The following is an 18,373-nucleotide window of genomic DNA, read 5'->3' as shown; positions in this document are numbered from 1 at the left end:
GAGTACATGTAGTAATGTGTAACCGTGTCACCTTAAAATAAAGTGTTACCCAAGATTATGCTGCACATTATGGACATATCGATCTGTTAACATATTCCTTTATGATTGATTTTGGTCAATGATCTATAAAAAGCGATCTGTACTTACTGGGAGATTTTGCAGTTTGTTGTTTTGACAAAGCGGCCCGTGTATTGGATATTGCACCGGACAACATTGTTGGTGAAGTCAGACTCAAGCACCAAGTATTTTGGGTTAACCTGGAGCTAGAGACAGAATTTAGACCTTCAGTGCTGGGAAAAAGTAAGTGCACCCCATGAAATGTATACATATGGAGGTCATACAATAAGCTTTTTTGTAACATTTTAATTTAGTCAAGTTAAATTTGATTTCATTTCAAGTGGCAAATTATTATATATTTTTTTGGTTTATTTTGAGTTAACTATAACAACTTATTGAATTTTTTTTTTTATTCCTCCACTTTCTGCAGGGAAATCACGCTTCTCGTTCAATCCTCCATTGCTATGAAAGCATTTCACAATTGAGCCCCAGAGCAGAAGGCTAAACATCATTGCACTTCAGCTGTTGTGTTGTTTTGCTGAAGGTCAAACTGCTTGAAGAGACAGTGGAGCATGTCTGAATCTGTGTTATTTATGAGCACACAGTGTACATTACACATACCGAACTCATCCTCAATATCATACAGAAGAGTTGGACGACAAGCCTGATGCAGCTGCGCACATCAAAAGACTTACACTTTTAGCGAGACAGCATGTCATATTCTGTTTGCATGTGTTAGATACAATATATTCTCTCTTTGAAGGTTATGAAAATATATTTGCAAGAGCTCAGTGTGAAACGGGACACGGAGTGTAAATGTTTGAGAATGTTACCTTGAGTATATAGTTTCCTGGCTGAACATCAGTGATGTCAATCCATTGGCAATCAATATCTGCATTGTATGTGTCGTAGCAGCCTGGACTCAAACCCTGGGGAATTACACACTTCCTTTAATCAAACAACAAAGTCCCGCTTGATATTAAGTGTCTTTAATTACTATGCACTAACATTTAAATGTAAATATATATTTGACGCCATTTCAAGAGAATGGGAAACTACACTCAGAAACAGAAACTACGCTGTACCGTACCTGTGTGTGTGAAGTACAAGCGAAACGTTTCAGATGGCCGAAGTCACAGGTCGTGTCCTCCAGACAGAAACTGGCCTTGTGTCCCTCGGCCACCTTCCGGCCAGAGCTCACCTCTAACAGGTCGTAGTGACTGAACTCATCCATACTGTGGTAATGCCTGAGAGAGAGAGAGAGAGAGAGAGAGAGAGAGAGAGACTGATTATGTTTATGTTTCTGAAAAGCAATTATGAATCCCAAAGTGGGCGGAGCCGGCCGTTGCCATCTTGGCCGCGCGTCATTCCCGGATAAACGAATTTAGGCAAAGAGGCGGATTAGCTGAGGTGACGTGACGCTAACAGATAGCAGACAAACGGCTAGTAGTGACATCAGCGGAAATCCACCTGTCACTCAAGTGGCCACGCCCTTAATTATGCAGAAATTTAAGGCTTATTTAAAGTTATAAAAAAAAATCATCCCCCTCACAGTCGTCATGAAGGGCAAAATTAGCTATATAGACCAAAACCTCTTTTTGCACCAGGCTGTAAACATTTTTTTTTCTGCTGTAAAGTTGGGCATTTTAACATGGGGGTCTATGGGATTGACTCTCTTTTGGAGCCGGTCTCTAGTGGCCAGTCGATGAATTGCAATTTAAGTCACTTCTGTGTTGGTTTCAAGAGAGAGACAGAAAGGTTGCGGTATTTTTTCTGCATTGGGGGTATTTTTACCCCCCAATACAGTAAAACTGCACATTTTAGAGTGGCCTTTTATTAGGACAGCCTAAGGCACACCTGTGCAATAATCATGCTGTCTAATCAGCATCTTGATATGCCACACCTGTGAGGTGGATGGATTATCTTGGCAAAGGAGAAGTGCTCACTAACACAGATTTAGACAGATTTGTGAACAAAATTTGAGAGAAATAGGCCTGTTGTGTACATAGAAAAAGTCTTAGATCTTTGAGTTCAGCTCATGAAAAATGGGGGCAAAAACAAAAGTGTTGCGTTTATAATTTTGTTCAGTATACTATTATAGTTATTACAATAACTGGGTAATAATAACTAAATAAATACTAAATAAAGTGTAACCATTTAGGTTTAAGTATTTTTAAAAAAAATTTATGGTTTTAGTTTTAGTTTCAGAACCGGACTGTACATGTCATACCGCGGTATTCGTTTTAGTTAATTATAATGACCCTGATATCATCATACAGTCAGATGGCAAAGGTATTTTGATACACCAAATAAAATAAATAAAACCTTGCTACAACGTTTGGTGAAACTTTTGTAAGTGCATCAGATTGAAGATATTTTTCTTCATGTTTTCAAAACTTCAGACACTCTTCAATGTTTCACTTCCCTAATATACATTAAAATAAATATAATTTATATTTGAATTACACTATACTTGAAGGTGTCCTTTTTACAGTATAACTATACATTAAAGTACTGAGTAATTTTAATTAACAATATGTACTAACTATAGGGTTAGGATTGGGTTTGGTTTAGATTTAGTTGCATATTATGCATAATATACTGTTATTATACAGTAAGTACATGAAACGTGTAACAAGTGACACTGTAAAATAAAGTGTTTCCCAATTCTCTAGGATTTACACTTAATTATTTTCTGGTAAAGTCTTTGAAAAGGCATTAATATTTGAGCAGGTGCTTCCCGACTGAACAGAACCGGACTGTACATGTCATACCGCGGTTTCTTTTCTTGGAAAGCTGTGGTAATACCTGAAGGACTGCGGCACGGAAAACACAGGTACTTTCCTCTGACAGAGTTCATATTTTCCACAGGGATACGATATTTCCCATAAGCCATATTGTTAGTGCCAAACATATTAAATCTTATTTTGATGAGGGGATGACAGATATTCAAGGGGCCTGTAGCCAAAATCCCTGAGCAAACTACATATGAATGACAGAGCGAACACACACACACACACACACACACACACACACACACACACACACACACACACACACACACACACACACACACACACGCACGCAACACACACATGAACGTGTACACTCACACATACACCTACATATCAGAAACACACACACGCACCCACACACGTTGGGTTTTATGTACATGTTTTATGGGGACTTTGCATAGACATAAATAATGATGTTTATACATTATATTTGTACAAACTGTATTTTCTCTCCCCGTAAACTAACCCGACCCCTAAACCTACAGTCTACTAATACTCTAATGAGAGTTAGTTGATAATGTGAAGTCGACTTTTTATTTACTTGATTTACTGATTTATGAAACCACACTAAATAAATAAACGGATCAGGATGCGAAATTTCAAGCTGGGTTCTGGTTACATATAGTAAATATATGTTTTTCTTCACGGTTTGTGTTGTATCATGCTGTCATCAAAGTCTCTGGGAACCGAGGTCCTCCATCTCCATCAAAAATCCTCAACTCTTACATCAGAGATGAAGGTTCAAAGTCAGTCCCACCCTGTGACTCAATCAAGTCTGACGGTCTACACTTCGCCTGGCTGTCGTCTTCGTGGATGTAGAGAGTAATAAACACTGGAAAACTCCTTCTGATGGCAGTTTCACCTGCTATGCAGTTTTCATTTCAGCTATTAATACATAAACACTGTTAATCTCTACCCAATATCAAACATGTCAAAGCAGAGAAGTGCAGGCAATTATAGATTACCTTCTGCTCATTGCCAAACGTCTCTCTGCAGTTCTTCTGAAATATTTTATTTATTTTTTGTCAAAAAGTGTCAGGTGATTGTACACATGATATCAAATTTAGGTTGCATGAAAGACGTCATCACACAGCTTAGCTGTCTAATTGCATTAGAAATTAGTTAAAGTGCTGAATACTTCATGTGCTGACATTTTCAGGTTACATTAATAATCTGTTTATGAGCAAAACTGACTGCTAGCATCTTGACTGCAGTCAGCGCTCAGACTGATCCCAAGCAAAAAGTGAATGTTGATAGTAATGTACAACAGAAGTCAAGTTTATGTCAGTGCAATAGTAAAACAAAATACAACCATATGCATCTCCGCTAATTATCTGACATTCAAACACAGGATTTCTTCCATTGCGAGAGTCGACCAACTGAACTTTCCTCTTCACTCGTTTGTATTTAATGCAGAATTAAACCATGCTATATTTCACTTCCAGTTTAATTTGTAGTAAGGCTGTCAATCGGTTAAAAATGTAATTGTATCAATTACATGAAATGCTAATTAACATAATTTCATTATTTAATTTTTTTATCTCAATTAATGACATGCGTCAATATTTGCTATGAAAATTAATATAAAGATAATTTGAATGTCTGCTTTCAGTAAGATTTTTATCTCTCTTATGTTCACCAAGGCTGCATTTATTAGATCAAAGATGCAGTAATATTGTGAAATATTAATACTAGGGCTGGGAATCGATTAAAAAAAATTAACTAATTAATTGCACAATTTCTGTAATTAATTGCAATTAATTGCGCTTCCCCCAAGCTTGTAATCATCAATATTTAAACTTAGAATCACCTAATTAAACAACACAGGAAAAAAAGGGAACAGAAAATAGCCCTATATTAAAATATATAACATCAATATATCAATATATTATTCTTTTTCAATAATCAATCAACATAATCAATTTAACAGATTATTATTATTATTATTATTTTATTAATTATTAAAACAAAATATAGTCCTACAAAGCTATTATTACCAGAGCATGTGATCAGAGCAGGTCATTTTACCATTGTTGCCCAGCATGGCTATACCAGCTCAGCAAACAGAAGTCAACAGAGAAATTTCACGTTACTTGAGTGGACTTTACTTTTCCAGTGCTTAGTACATGATTGAAGCCTTTGGGCCGTTAACGACAGAGCCGCCGACACACACACACACACACACACACACACACACGGAACGGAGAGCTCGCCGCTGCTGGGCCATTAACGACAGAGCGAGCCGACACACACACACACACACACACACACACACGCACGCGCGCGCGCGCGCGGAGCACAGAGCGCGCCGACCGACCGACACACACACACTCACGCGCGCGTGCGCGCGGAGCACAGAGCGCGACGCACATACCGAGCGGAAAAGACCCGCTCATGAAAGCTGCCCGAGAATGAAACCTGACCGCCGAACATGGAGGGGCGGGACGGCATATTTCGGCCTTTTTAATAGCAGACGCAACAGGAAATCATTAAAACGAGGCAAAAAAAATAAAGTGCTGCGTCAATTGCGTTTTTTTTTTTTTACGCGTTAAACATTTCAAATTAATCGCAAAGATTAACGCGTTAATTCCCCCAGCCCTAATTAATACAATTTCAAAATAAATGTTACCTTTCAGTTCGGTCACGTTCGATGTAGTCTCGCGCTCCGCCCCGCAGTGTGGGTATAAATACGGAAGCGGATGCACGCACAACTTGTCTTTCGCTTCGGAGCCGATCGGTCTTCATGTCGATGTCTCCGAAGAGTGTTGTTATCTTACAACGAGCGAGTGTGTCGGTGCTTCTTCAGGAAGTCTCCCCCGGTGCTGGTGGTTCTACAGCGCGAGTGCAGCGGTGGTCGCGAGCTTTCTGAGCTCTCAAATGCTGTTTTAACAGCGTCACATTTCTGTTTGTGTTTGTTTGTCTGACAGCCGGTTGAGGGCGAAGAGAGTGACTGCTTCACTGGTACAGGCTGCACCATCCCTGTCAGTGTTGCCACGATCATTCCCCTCTGTGCTCCGGCACTTGTGAGAGTTTTTCATTTCCTGAAAGAGCAACAAGGGTGCGTTTGCGTCTTTTTCAAAATGTCATTCCACCCGTGCGTTGCATCACGTGTTTGGGCTTACAGCACTCTGAAGCAGCTTTTGTGGATGGCTCATGTTCCCATTGCGGGAATATGACTGTCTTGGTGTTGAGATTGAGACTCGCCTTCGTCCGCGAAGGTGGAGTCCCCATTACCACGCCCCACCCTGAGGTGCTGTGTGGGATGGGTGATCAGAGGAAAGTGATGTTTACGCCCGGTAACCATTCCCCGTGGGCTCCTCACTCCTCCATCACACCGCAGCCAGTGGAGTCCCCCGTTGAGCGCGCTGGTCCCTCTGTAATGGACCGACCAGACGTTTCATTCGGGGTCCCTCCAGGGTCCCTCCAGGGGACAGGATGCCGATTGCAGAATCGGATGGTGAGCTGAGCTTTGGAGATGACGACTGCATTATCCCCTTCGGGGAGTGTAACGTTGCCCGAGCCAGATCCACAGTTGTCAGCTATGCTCTGCACTGCAACTGACTCGGCTCTCCAGAGCACGAGCGTTGCGGCCTGCGCGATTGGTCTAGCGATGGCCATGGTGGTCCAGGAGCGCCATCGTTGGCTCAGCATGGTTGATATGGCGGATGCGGACAAGGTTCGGATTCCCCGATTTCCCAGGTTGGGCTGTTCGGCGGCATGGTAGAGAGCTGTGCCCAACAGTTCTCTGCCGCCCAAGTGCAGACGGAGGCCATCCGGCACATCCTTCCCCTGCGGCCCGTTGCTGCCGTCACCCCGCAACTGGTGGCAGTTCCTCCACCTGCTCATCGCCGAGGAAGGTCCCCTGCCGCCGCTTCCGCTCCCGCTGGGCCACCGCTGCAGCCTTCACCCAGGCCTCAGTGGAGAGCCAGCCACAGGCAGGCCCGCCCAGCCTGTGTCAGACGCTGCCAAGCCAGCTGGCAAGTGTAAGACCAAGCATCCCTGACACAGGCCACCCAGGGATGGGGGGACGAGCTCTTCAGATAGTCCAGCAGTACCCGAATTGTCAGGAGAGCACATTCCTCCGTTCCTGGGTCCCAAGAGGGTCAGACTGGCGGTATGCGACCCTGTAAAGCCTTGCACCCCTCAGTCCCCTCTTGTGTCGCCAGCCGGCAGCCGGGCACGGTTCGAGTACCCGACTACGCCTTCTCCCATACCCCCTGCCATCCCGTGGAGACAGGTAAGAGTTGCATCGCACTCTCAGACCTCACTTCGGGCCGCCTCCGGGCCGCCTCCGGGCCTTCCGATCCAGGTCCCTGTCCTCCACCTCCCTGCCCCACCCTGTCTGTGGTGCCTCTGGTCCCCCTGGCCCGGTTTGTGGAAGCCTGGAGAGTGCTTCCCAACCGGTCCAGCTGGCTCCTCCGTACCATCAGACTCGGCTACACGATTCAGTTCACCCGAATCGTGTAGCCAAGTTCAGTGGCGTTCGTTACACTTCGGTGCTGAGTGAACGTGCCCCTGTCATGCGCGTGGAGATCGCAGTCCTTCTGGCAAAGGATGCGATAGAGCCGGTTCCTCTAGCCTATATGAAGACCGGCTTCTATGGCCCGTACTTCATTGTACCCAAGAAAGGTGGTGGGTTATGGCCAATCTTGGACTTACGAGTCTTGAATCAGGCCCTTCACAAGCTTCTGTTCAAGAAACGCATTTTCGAGTGCGTCCGTCCCCGAGATTGGTTTGCAGCGATCGACCTGAAGGACGCGTACTTTCATGTCTCCATCCTGCCGCGACACAGGCCATTCCTGCGCTTCGCGTTCGAGGGTCGAGCATATCAGTACAAAGTCCAACACTTCAGGCTGGCCCTGTCGCCCCGCGTCTTTACGAAGGTCGCAAAGGCGGCTATTGCTCCCATGAGAGAGCATGGTGTTCATGTCCTCAACTATCTCGACGACTGGCTGATACTAGCTCAGTCTCGGGAACAGTTGTGCAAACACAGGGACTTGTTACTCCAACATATCAGCCAGTTGGGTCTTCGGGTCAACTGAGAAAAGAGCAAGGAGCAAAGAGCATCCCCCCGTGCAGAGGATCTCTTTTCTTTGTATGGAGCTGGACTCGGTCCAACAGACGGCAGGGTGTCCGGTCAGTGCTGAACTTCCTGAATACTGTCAAGAGCAGAACAGTGGTCCCACTGAAACTTTTTCAGAGGCTCCTGGGGCATAGAGCCGCAGTAACGCCGCTCGGCTTTCTCCATATGAGACCGCTTCATCACTGGTTCCACGGCCGAGTCCCGAGATGGCCGTGGCAGAGCGGCATGCTCCGTGTGACAATCACCCCAGCCTGCCGCCAAACCCTCAGCCCTTGGTAAGACCCTCACGTTATCCTATGTTCCCAAGGTTCCTACCACTCCCTTTCGGGACCAGGTGGTGAACCTGCAAGCGCTGCCCCCGTAGGAGGCAGACCCAACCCTGGCTTTTCTCTGTCCCGTCTGTGTCTCCCGTTGTGGTTATATGTGGACAGAACGCAAAGCCTCGGGACCTCAGATCAGCTCCTCATCTGTTACGGAGGCCAGCAGAAGGGAAAGGATGTCTCCAAGCAGAGGTTGGCCCACTGGATAGTAGATGCCATCATCTTGGCGTATGAGTCCCAAGATGCACCTTGTCCCCCGGGACTGCGAGTTCACTCCATTCGGAGTGTAGCTGCTTGCTGGGCGTTGGCGCAGGGTGTCTCGTTAACAGATGTTTGTAGAGTTGTGGGCTGGGCGACACCTAACACGTTCTCTAGATTCTGTAACCTACGTGTCGAGCCGGTTGCTTCCTGTGTGCTCTCTTCAAATAGAAGCCAGTTAACACCGTAAGCCCTGCTCTATGTGTCTGCTTGCTGCGCCATTCCCCTCCTATGGACTAGACACGTGCGCCATTCTTGCTCCAGTTTAGTTCCCCTGTAGCCAAACCCTGTTGACCTCCTCCACACCCCTTCGGCATTGGACGTGGCGGAGCGTCCGATGCTAGGCCTACCACTCGTATGCACTGGTGGAACTTGTGCTAGGCTGGGTCCATATGTTGTGATCCCTATGGCGATCCCATATGTGTATTCTCCACGGTACGGCTCCCTGAGGCAAGCCTTTGTCTTTCCCTTGGCAGAGCTTTCTCTGCCGTCGCTGACGGTTGAGTCTCTCCCCTGTTATAGGCTGGGGCCACCTCAGTGACATTCCATATGTTGTACTGCCTGGTAATTCGCCCAGTCCATATTTGTATCCTCCACATGTTACCTTCCTGCGGGCTGGATGTGGCTTCCGTAGCGTCCCTCCTTCCATCGAAAGGGTACACTTTCCCAGTGTTATCCAAGTCTAACTGAGTGGGTCTTGTGGAACAGCAGTGACTTCCCTGGCCTAAGCCCTGTCCTATCTCCGCCTCAATTATGTGGGGGGTCAGGAGGCTTTTGTCTAGGCACTGGAAGGTGGCAGCACTAGTGCCGTTTTAAGCGTGATCCCAATCAGTACGGTATGTCCAACTACGTCTCTGTTCCCTCCTTCAGGGAACGAGGGTTACATACGTAACCAAGACGTTTTCTATGTGAATATGTTGTAAGATGTAATTTATTCCTGTGATCAAAGCTGAATTTTCCGCATCATTACTCCAGTCTTCAGTGTCACATGATTCTTCAGAAATCATTTGAATAATTCTCTATTATTGGGCAGTTTTCTCAGTTTGCAGTTCGAGCTAATATGAGTGACAGCTGTCAGAGATGATGTGATGTGAACGTGTCCAGCGATGCAGTAAAGCTGAGCATCCGAGTTTAACTTGAAGCAAAAGAACAACTCTCGTCAATTCACCATCTCACTTGCAAATGTAGACATGATGTAATGAACAGCTACAGGCGAACAAACACAGGACTGACAAGTACTGACAGACATTAATTTTCACTTGTCACGAGGCTCAGCTGATTGTACAATGAAATGATATGAAAATCCCCTCTGAGGATAACAGCCCTTTGCCAAGTGAAACAAAATACATAAATCGATGCCAAAATGAATTTAGATTCTGATATAAGATAAGGAATTTAAACTCACTTCCACAATCTGGGACTATTATAATTCCATCATTCTGGGACTTTTAATCATATTAGGGCTGGAATTGTATTGATTTGTAGCTGCAGGCTTGTAAAAAGGTGCGTGTGTACAATCCTGATATTTCCTATACTTGTCTGATGCAACAAGGGAGCTTTAATGGTGAATTAAAGGATTTTATTATTAAAAAGGATTTAAATTAAAAAGGATTTAATTCACCTCGTTGGACCCCATTGAAGTCACTATATTGAGAAAAATCCTGGAATGTTTTCCTCAAAAACCTTCATTTCTTTTCGACTGAAGAAAGAAAGACATGAATATCTTGGATGACGTGTGTGAAGAGTAAATTATCAGGAAATTTGAATTCTGAAGTGAACAGATCCTTTAAGAATCGTGGCTTTATGGTTAATGCAAATGTAAACTGCTGTGCTCAATCACTACATTAATCCAAATACATTTTAAAACTGTGTTTTCATTTCAAAACGCTCTCCAAGTTTCTCATCCACACCGAAACATCTGAAAACGGTACGTTTTTATGATCTTTTGTTGGGTCTTTACATGCACAGATATAAAGGTAAAGCAAGAGACTGTTGGATCTGAACTTACTGGTGACAGCTGTGCCACTCCCAGGTGTGGCGAGGTCTGTTGGGCATGAAATCAGCCGTCCCTTGGTTCTTCACTCTCTGAGGGAAACGCAGAAGAACCCTGACACTATAGTCTGTGGCGTCAGCACTGTAAGCAGAGCTGAGGACGGGAAAACATTAATGAGGTTCTGCAGCACTGAGTAATGAAACGCTGTATATATGAGAGCAGGCTGGAATTTATATGATGTGACACCACCCATATTTCTGCATGAAGAACTCCACAAATGTCATCTCAAATCCTTCTCATTGGTTATTACTGGATGGTGTGGTGTAAACAGTTGTAAAGGAGTGTGGGAGGGTTATTGTGTAAATACAGCCAGCCCAGCTTTGAATGGCCATTTCATAAACAGAAGTATAGAGAGTCAAGAGTTGAGAATCCTCACCTGGCCAAACACTTCTCCTCTGCTGCACAGCGTAAGGAGTACATATGGGCTCTCTGAACATACGTGGAGGCTTGGACATAGTTGGGGTCAGGAACCAGGTCAGGCAAACCTAAAAACAGGACACATCATAAGAGTTACATAGTAGAAACAGATGCTGAAGCACACATACTGATATTACACTGAAGGAAAATATATACTGTTTATAACTGGCCTAAGCAGGTCTAAGCTGGTTTAGGCTGGTCTCCAGCCCTGGTCAAGCTTGTTTTCAGCTAGTCTTCAGCATGAAAAGTACCCAAACCCCTCTAAAACCTGCAAACAGACAAGTCTAACCACATGCAAAGTGCCTAAATCACTCTAAAACTACCAAACCGGCCAGTCTGGCCACCGGAAAAGTCTTCAAAACTACCAAACCGACCCAGTCTGACCACCTGAAAAATGTCCAAATCTCTCTAAAACAAGTAAACAGACCAACTTTTCCTAGTGAAATATAAATATACCAAAATGTATTTGAAATACATTTATTTTATGCCAAGTATACAACAAATACATTTACATATTTATGTACCTAATAATACCCTGCATTTGTACTGTTGGTATCAGGGTTGGGGAGTAACGGAATACATGTAACGGCGTTATGTAATCAGGATACAAAAATTCAGTAACTGTAATCCGTTACAGTTACGTCAAAAAACGTAGTAATCAGATTATAGTTACATTTTGGAAAAAAGGGGGAATACTTTCAGGATTACAATGGTTTCATTTAAAACTAAATAAGTATTTTGGCATAATAACACTATTTTAAGCGCTGCTTGATTATACAGTAGTTCCTGGTTCTGTTGCCAGTAATGACTCAGTGCGACCCGGTCGCTGGTGCATGTGCAAATAACAGCTTTCTACAATCTCCTCAGATGCAGATTGAATCACTGCTGCTAGTAGAAACGATGCTGCCTGCCGGTAAAATCGCTTTTAATTCATGGAAATTCCGCTGCTATTTTGTAGAAATTAGGAGAGTAGCTTTTTTAGTCCCCAAAATGTCCTTTCTTAATCTTTTCTCGCGTAACGGGATGTTCGCTGTCTAGGTAACGTAGGGGAACTCCCACTGCCAACGCCCCACGTCCAGTCAGGCAAATAAAGAAAGATCACGGCTTTAGTCAACATGTAGGCCTACTTTAAAATAAACTAATATGTAGATTGTGTACAAATTTTAAATGTTGTGTTTTTATTTTTTAGTTAAAAATTAGTTAAAAATAAAACTAAATAATCTGTAATACTATACATTAGCCACTAGATGTCTGTATAGCCCTTTACATAAATATATATTCAGGCATGTGTGTATATTTTGCAAATATTGTACACTGGACCACATTTTTTATAAATATTTTTTTTATATATAATATTTCTTCTTGCTTGACTATTTATATATGTGACCTTGAAGTAATCCAAAAGTAATTAGTTACATTACTTTCATATTATAGTACTTGGATTACGTTACTGAATACTTTTTTTATGAAGTAATTTGTAACTGTAACGGAATACATTTTTAAAGTAACCCTCCCAAGCCTGGTTGGTATACTAAATCGGTATACTTAAAGGTTGTTGCTAAATTGGAACAACTAATTTTGTACTTAATGCAATGTAGTTATCCGGAAATAGTCCTGATGTCTAACTAAAGATATACTAAATTATATTTGATTGTGCTAAAGTGGAACTATTATAAGTATACTTAAGGTACACTTTAAATATGTTGCATTTAAAGTCGCTTTTTGCTCGCGGGTATCTCTATAAAGCTCCGCCTACAGCTTCGGAATAGATATTTGATGGCGGCCCGTCGGCCCAAAGTTGCAAGGGTGGTTTTTCCGCTCACAGGCACTAGAGGGAAGTGAGGCGGCCACCATTCAACCCGAAAAAAGTCATATAACCATTCCAATGAGTCCTAAGCTGTTCAGTTAAGGTAAATTAAGCTAAAAATGTTTTGCATAGTTCCCCTTTAAAGACTGACAGATATCATACTATCCTTACTAATAGAGATATTAAAACACATTGTAGGCTTAATATTAGGAAATGTGCAATAAAGACGTTTATCCTTAATTGTAACATTTATATCAGTAAGTCTCAAGCGATATGTCAGTGTATATGTTAATCGGTTTGTAGTATACTTAGTATGAAATAAATGTATTTTATTTACATTTTGGTATGCGTTGTTTCACTAGGGTGGCCACCTAAAAAGTATCCAAAACCACCATCCAGGGGTGTGTTTCCCAAAAGAACGACGGAACTTGCGAACATAGTTGGCTTCGGGAAACACACCCCATTAAAAGTGCTCAAAACCACTCTAAAACCACCAAACTGACTATTCCGACCACATGAAGTGTCCCAAAACCACTATAAAACCACCAATCCGAGAAGTATGAACACATAAAAAGGCCTCAAAACCACTCTAAAACCACAGTTCCGACAATTCTGACCACCTGAAGTGTCACAAAACCACCAAACCGGCCAGTGTGACAACCTGAAATGTGTCCAAACCCCTTTACAACAAGCAAGCGGACCTGCTTAGCCACCCGAAAAGAGCATAAAACCCTTCTAAAACCAGCTTTGGAGATCAACTTTAACTAGGAAACCAGCTGTTTTTTCCCCCAGCAATGTCAGGTTTAATAACACACGGTCCTGGGGACAAATGTGCTGCTTTAATGTTCTGAGCTGTTCTGATGTTACATACCTTTAAATGTAAAAGAAAGTAAAATATTTGAAAAATGGCAGTATCCAAATAAGCATACCTTTGAAAAATACACAAGAGATGAAGAGGTTTTTGATGAGGTAATGCTGAAGCCTCACAGTATAATGCATCAAACACTGTTTCTCATCTGGTTTCAAGGTCACGCACAAATAAGAAAAAAAGAACAAAGTGCTGCACGTAGAGGAAGAGAGAGATAGAGTACAAAAGATGAGGGAGCGGTGACAGCCAAACGAAAATGAGATCACTTCCCTGCTGGATCCAAATTGGGCCTGTGACCAAATCTGTTAAAAAAAAAAACCCAGAAAAATTGAAAAACAGAGCTAGCTGTGACAGCTAATGTTCTTAAGACTCTTAGCCAAGCTGTACAGGCCCAGTACAGAAACTACTTATCACCTTTATTTACACTTAAAACGCAAGCTGGCTGTGTTCACTTCATGTCGAAAGAATCTTATGAATATATTAACAGTGCAGTCCAAGTCCTTATGTAGACATTAATATTTCTTCAAAGGGAAGGTGACAGCATATCTGCTTTCCTGCTTTTTGCATGGATTAAAAGAGAAAAGAACCCTGTTGAGAAGAGCAGCACTGATGGACTCAAGCATATGATTCTGTCAGGCTCCTTAATCACCTTCACCAAGAAGACTTAGATGTTCATTTAGCTGCAGAACCAGCATTTTTTTGCCAGTGGCCCATCAGATTTCTTCAAAGAAATGTTGAGTGCAGACCCAATCTCACTTCTGCCGCCGGCATGTTTAGAGTATGGAGCAACTTTCACTCTATAAAACATGATGGCCTTGGTCAGTCTCCTTATTTCAGGCATATTAGCGCCGCCCTTCTACTCCAGTGAATGCTTTGCCATCCCCATCTCTGTGTACACATCCGATTTGCCAGCTTGGTCTGAGACAGACTTAAAGGCCTCAGGAAACGTTCTTGGTCAGCTCTTGTAAACAGTGTAAAGTGAGTGTGAAAGATTGTGGTTCACCAGCAAAGGATTTTACACACAGTCTGCACTTTTTCGCCACAAAGCTCTGTTCTCTGGATGACTGCACTACACCAACATTCCTAATAAACAGCAAACTGCAATGCACACAATGCTACGGTTTTTACACAAAATGTTCTAAATGAGATGAGGGAGAAAGACCCAAACCTTCATAAAAAATCCTCCTTCATATTTAACCCCCCCACCAAATTAGAGACATAAAGGGACATCCCTGATGACAGCATATGTTTCAGCAAGACTAGGCTTTCAAGTAAAATTATTGAATGACTCCTGGTCAGATACAGGCCAGATCTCAATATCCAAAAGAGGTTTTATGCAGCAATCATGTAAATGTGTACCAACTGATGTCATTTCCATTTTCCAAATTCACAGATAGTGTATGTTTCTGCAGGCTGGAGCTCTGACTGATTTCACCTTATTTGTTTGCGATTGCATCATTCAAGTAATGAGTAATTTTTTTCCACATGTGTACCTTCCAGTTGATTTAGTTTACACCCATTTCCCTTATGACCAGATTTTGTAAACTAAGGTGATCAGTCGTGCGTGAAGTGACTCAAGCAAGAGACAAAGAACATTTCACATTACAAAATGAGCCTTCACACTTGGCAGTGGCCAGCAATGTCCCAGAGGCCTTACACACGCCCACCTCCTCACACACATATATGAGCACACACACTTTTATTTAGGGGCTAGCAAAATATTTTCTGTTTCCTGAGGCAATGGACCCCATGTGTGCTGGGTACTTTCCATCTCCCCACTCCAAAAATGTATATAGTAACAGCCCAGAATCCGCCTCACACTCACCCCACAACAACCAAGCCACTTTACCCCTTACCCCACCCTCTAAAGCAAATACTGGGATCATTCACCCTTAGCCCTCGCAGTGCAGTCATCACCACAACCAGAACCAAATCTTCAAACAATGAGCACTCTTTGTGCAGAATGTGTATCCATAGGCACTACACACACACACACACACCAACTACCACATACTCATACACCCACGCACACATCCCACAACACCTGGTTCCAATAACCCAGGCTCTGAGACAAAGATGAACTTGGAACATCAATGGCAATGGGGGGGGGGGGGTGGGGTGGATGAATGATGCTGGGGTGAGGTTAGGATGCAGTAACTTTCACAGACTGCTTATGAGGAAACAAACAAAACAATCTGCTTATAAGTAATGCCCATTACCAGCTGCGTAAGCAAACAGCTTTCCAATCAACTTTGTACAGTTTGAGTCCCTTGGGTTACACGTTTGTCAAATATGGATAGGGCTTGCGGCTGCCAGGAAACACAAATAGATGGCAGAAGAACTACATTTTTTAGATGTCTCTCTGTTTCTCTCACTTCCTTTCCTTCAGAGAGAGAGAGAGAGAGAGAGAGAGAGAGAGAGAGAGAGAGAGAGAGAGAGAGAGAGAGAGAGAGAGAGAGAATCTTAAACGAGCTCCTCACGTGCATCCATTTCCCCAAATCTCCCACAGTGCAAGAGCTTAAGTACCAACTGTAGTTCCTCTGTGATTAACTTTACGTAGCATAGCAGCCTAGTACATGAGCTGCAGCCTTGTTTGAGAAGTGAAACATTAAGTACAGTGGCATTCACTGCAATAGTGACACTTGGGCCTTATGTCAAAACATACCAAAGCAAAATTTCTGGAGAGCTGGTAAACTATTGAGTAACATTGGATGAAGATGGAACTGGATACATATTCTGAATGTTCTGATCCAATCTGACTTCTGACCTGTAATGCTGCCTGAATCATAATCATATACTGTTCGTTCGTTGGCCAGAGGAGAACTGGCCCCCCGACTGAGCCTGGGTTCTCCCAAGGTTTTTTTTTCTTCTTCTCCATTCTGTCACCTGATTTCTGTCACTTTGGCTTTTGGCTTGCTTAGTTGGGAAAACTTAATATTCAACATTATTACTGATCTTCCTGCATTGTATGATTACTGAACTGAGCTGGACGATGACATCACTGCTTTCTCCAGAGCAGCTGTATAGATAAATTAACTAAATTAATGACTTTTTTACAACAAAAATTAATCATCATTTAACTTACTTAAGCTGGATTATGACACTATTTTATTCTAGATCTGCTGTACAGCCAAAACAAACTTTGTTGCACTATTTTCCTGTTTGCACTGTAAATCTGCCTTGAAACAATCTGTATTTTGAAAAAAGCATTGTACAAATAAAGGTGACCTGACTTGACATTAGTTTGGGATGTGCAAAGAGACTGGATATTCTTTACTGTGAAGGACATGGAAATACATCATACCTCTTTGCTGAGGACGATAAACACTCCCTGCATTCATGTTGGGGTTCTCTGCGTTGTTAGAGATGAGAGGGTTGCGAGGAGCTGGTTGTATAAACGGAGGCTGTGGCTGAGGCCTTCCAAAGGGTGGAAATTGTTCATATTGGGGGCTTTGCACTGCAGGCTGGAATGATGAGCCTGTGTTGCTCGAAGCACCATTAGAGACCGGTACTGCAGGATTACCACTATCTCGAGAGTCCTCGTTGAACAGGCTGTGCGTGTATCTGTGATCCAACCCATCAGAGTTTTGTGGCTGCGCAGGTTGGGCAGGAGCAACAGGGGCAACAGGGTAGGTTTGACCGTAAGGGGAAAAGTAACGATACCTCTCATCGGTTGCAGGACCCCCTCCATTATAGCTACCCCCTCCAAAACTGCCGGCAGAGTAACCACCCCCTCCGAATCCGCCACTAGTGCCCGAAGCGTATCCCGTTCCACGGAAGGGAGGTTCATATGACCTGTCTGAAACCGAGTCATGAGGAGCAGCAAAAGGTGGCTGTTGAGGGAACGGATACTGTGGATAAAAAGAAGAGGATGATGATGAGGAGGAGGAGGAGGAGGAGAATGAGCCTGAGGATGGTCTAAAACGAGAGCCGGTAGATGACTGGAAGCGACTTGTTTCACCTGTCCCAGTTGCACCCTGACGCCAGTTGTCAGGCACTTGTCCGAATCCAAATGGGTGCCTGGCTTGACCTCTCACAGTCTCCGAGGTTCCTCTTGAAGGTGCTTGTCTCCGTACATTCCCACCCTGTGATCTACGGTTGGGAGCATCCGCTAGTAGCACTCGATGGTTCCTATCACGCTCCTGAACCCGAGCTGGGACGTATTCAGCCCCACTGTTGAGAAGACTGTACACACGTCCATTATTCTCCCATCGAATCGTCTGTCTCCAGGGGATTGAGTCCTCAGTCTGAGACTGATGCTGAGATTGAGACTGTCCCCCTACGGTTCCAAGCAACACCCAGACCCACCATGTCATGAAAACAACAGGCAACATATTGACAAGTCTTGCATGGAAAACAACTTCAGAAAAGAGTGGACAATGAAACTCCGAATTGAATCCCTTGATCCAGCAGGTTAAAGATGGTAAGGCATAGATGACTTATAGTGTCCATGAGCAAATCAGACTACATGCAGGGAAGAAACTTTGTCCTTGGTTCAGTATGTGGTGCAAGCATAGCTGTGAGGAAGGCAGATGATTTCTGATGCCCCAGGGCAGGGTGAAGAATGAAAAACCTCCCTCTTCCTTGCGGTCCGGATGTTGAGTTGTTGTCAGTGGACTGAGCATTGCTCTCAGGCTCTCTCTGGAGACGACTGCCTGTTGCTCTCCTCTGCACTTCACTATTTGCCTCTCTGACTGCTTACAATGGTCTGTGAA

At 43.6% G+C, this 18,373-nt stretch overlaps 1 protein-coding gene across 1 annotated transcript in view; it reads right to left on the bottom strand.

Moving 5' to 3' along the window:
* Positions 1-18,373, bottom strand: part of loxl1 (lysyl oxidase-like 1) — a 21,807-nt gene extending 3,434 nt beyond the window's left edge. The window contains exons 1-6 of the mRNA XM_082182219.1: positions 16,963-18,373; positions 10,943-11,051; positions 10,522-10,659; positions 1,148-1,304; positions 891-986; positions 148-263 (exon numbers count right to left, since the gene is read on the bottom strand). Of these exons, the coding sequence (XP_082038345.1) occupies positions 148-263; positions 891-986; positions 1,148-1,304; positions 10,522-10,659; positions 10,943-11,051; positions 16,963-17,992 (1,646 nt within the window). The 5' untranslated portion in view covers positions 17,993-18,373. The remainder of the gene's footprint in view (positions 1-147; positions 264-890; positions 987-1,147; positions 1,305-10,521; positions 10,660-10,942; positions 11,052-16,962) is intronic.

This window comes from Leuciscus leuciscus (assembly GCF_965113295.1).
Source record: "Leuciscus leuciscus genome assembly, chromosome: 10".
Taxonomy (NCBI): domain Eukaryota; kingdom Metazoa; phylum Chordata; class Actinopteri; order Cypriniformes; family Leuciscidae; genus Leuciscus; species Leuciscus leuciscus.
This window is presented reverse-complemented; position numbering and strand designations above follow the sequence as displayed.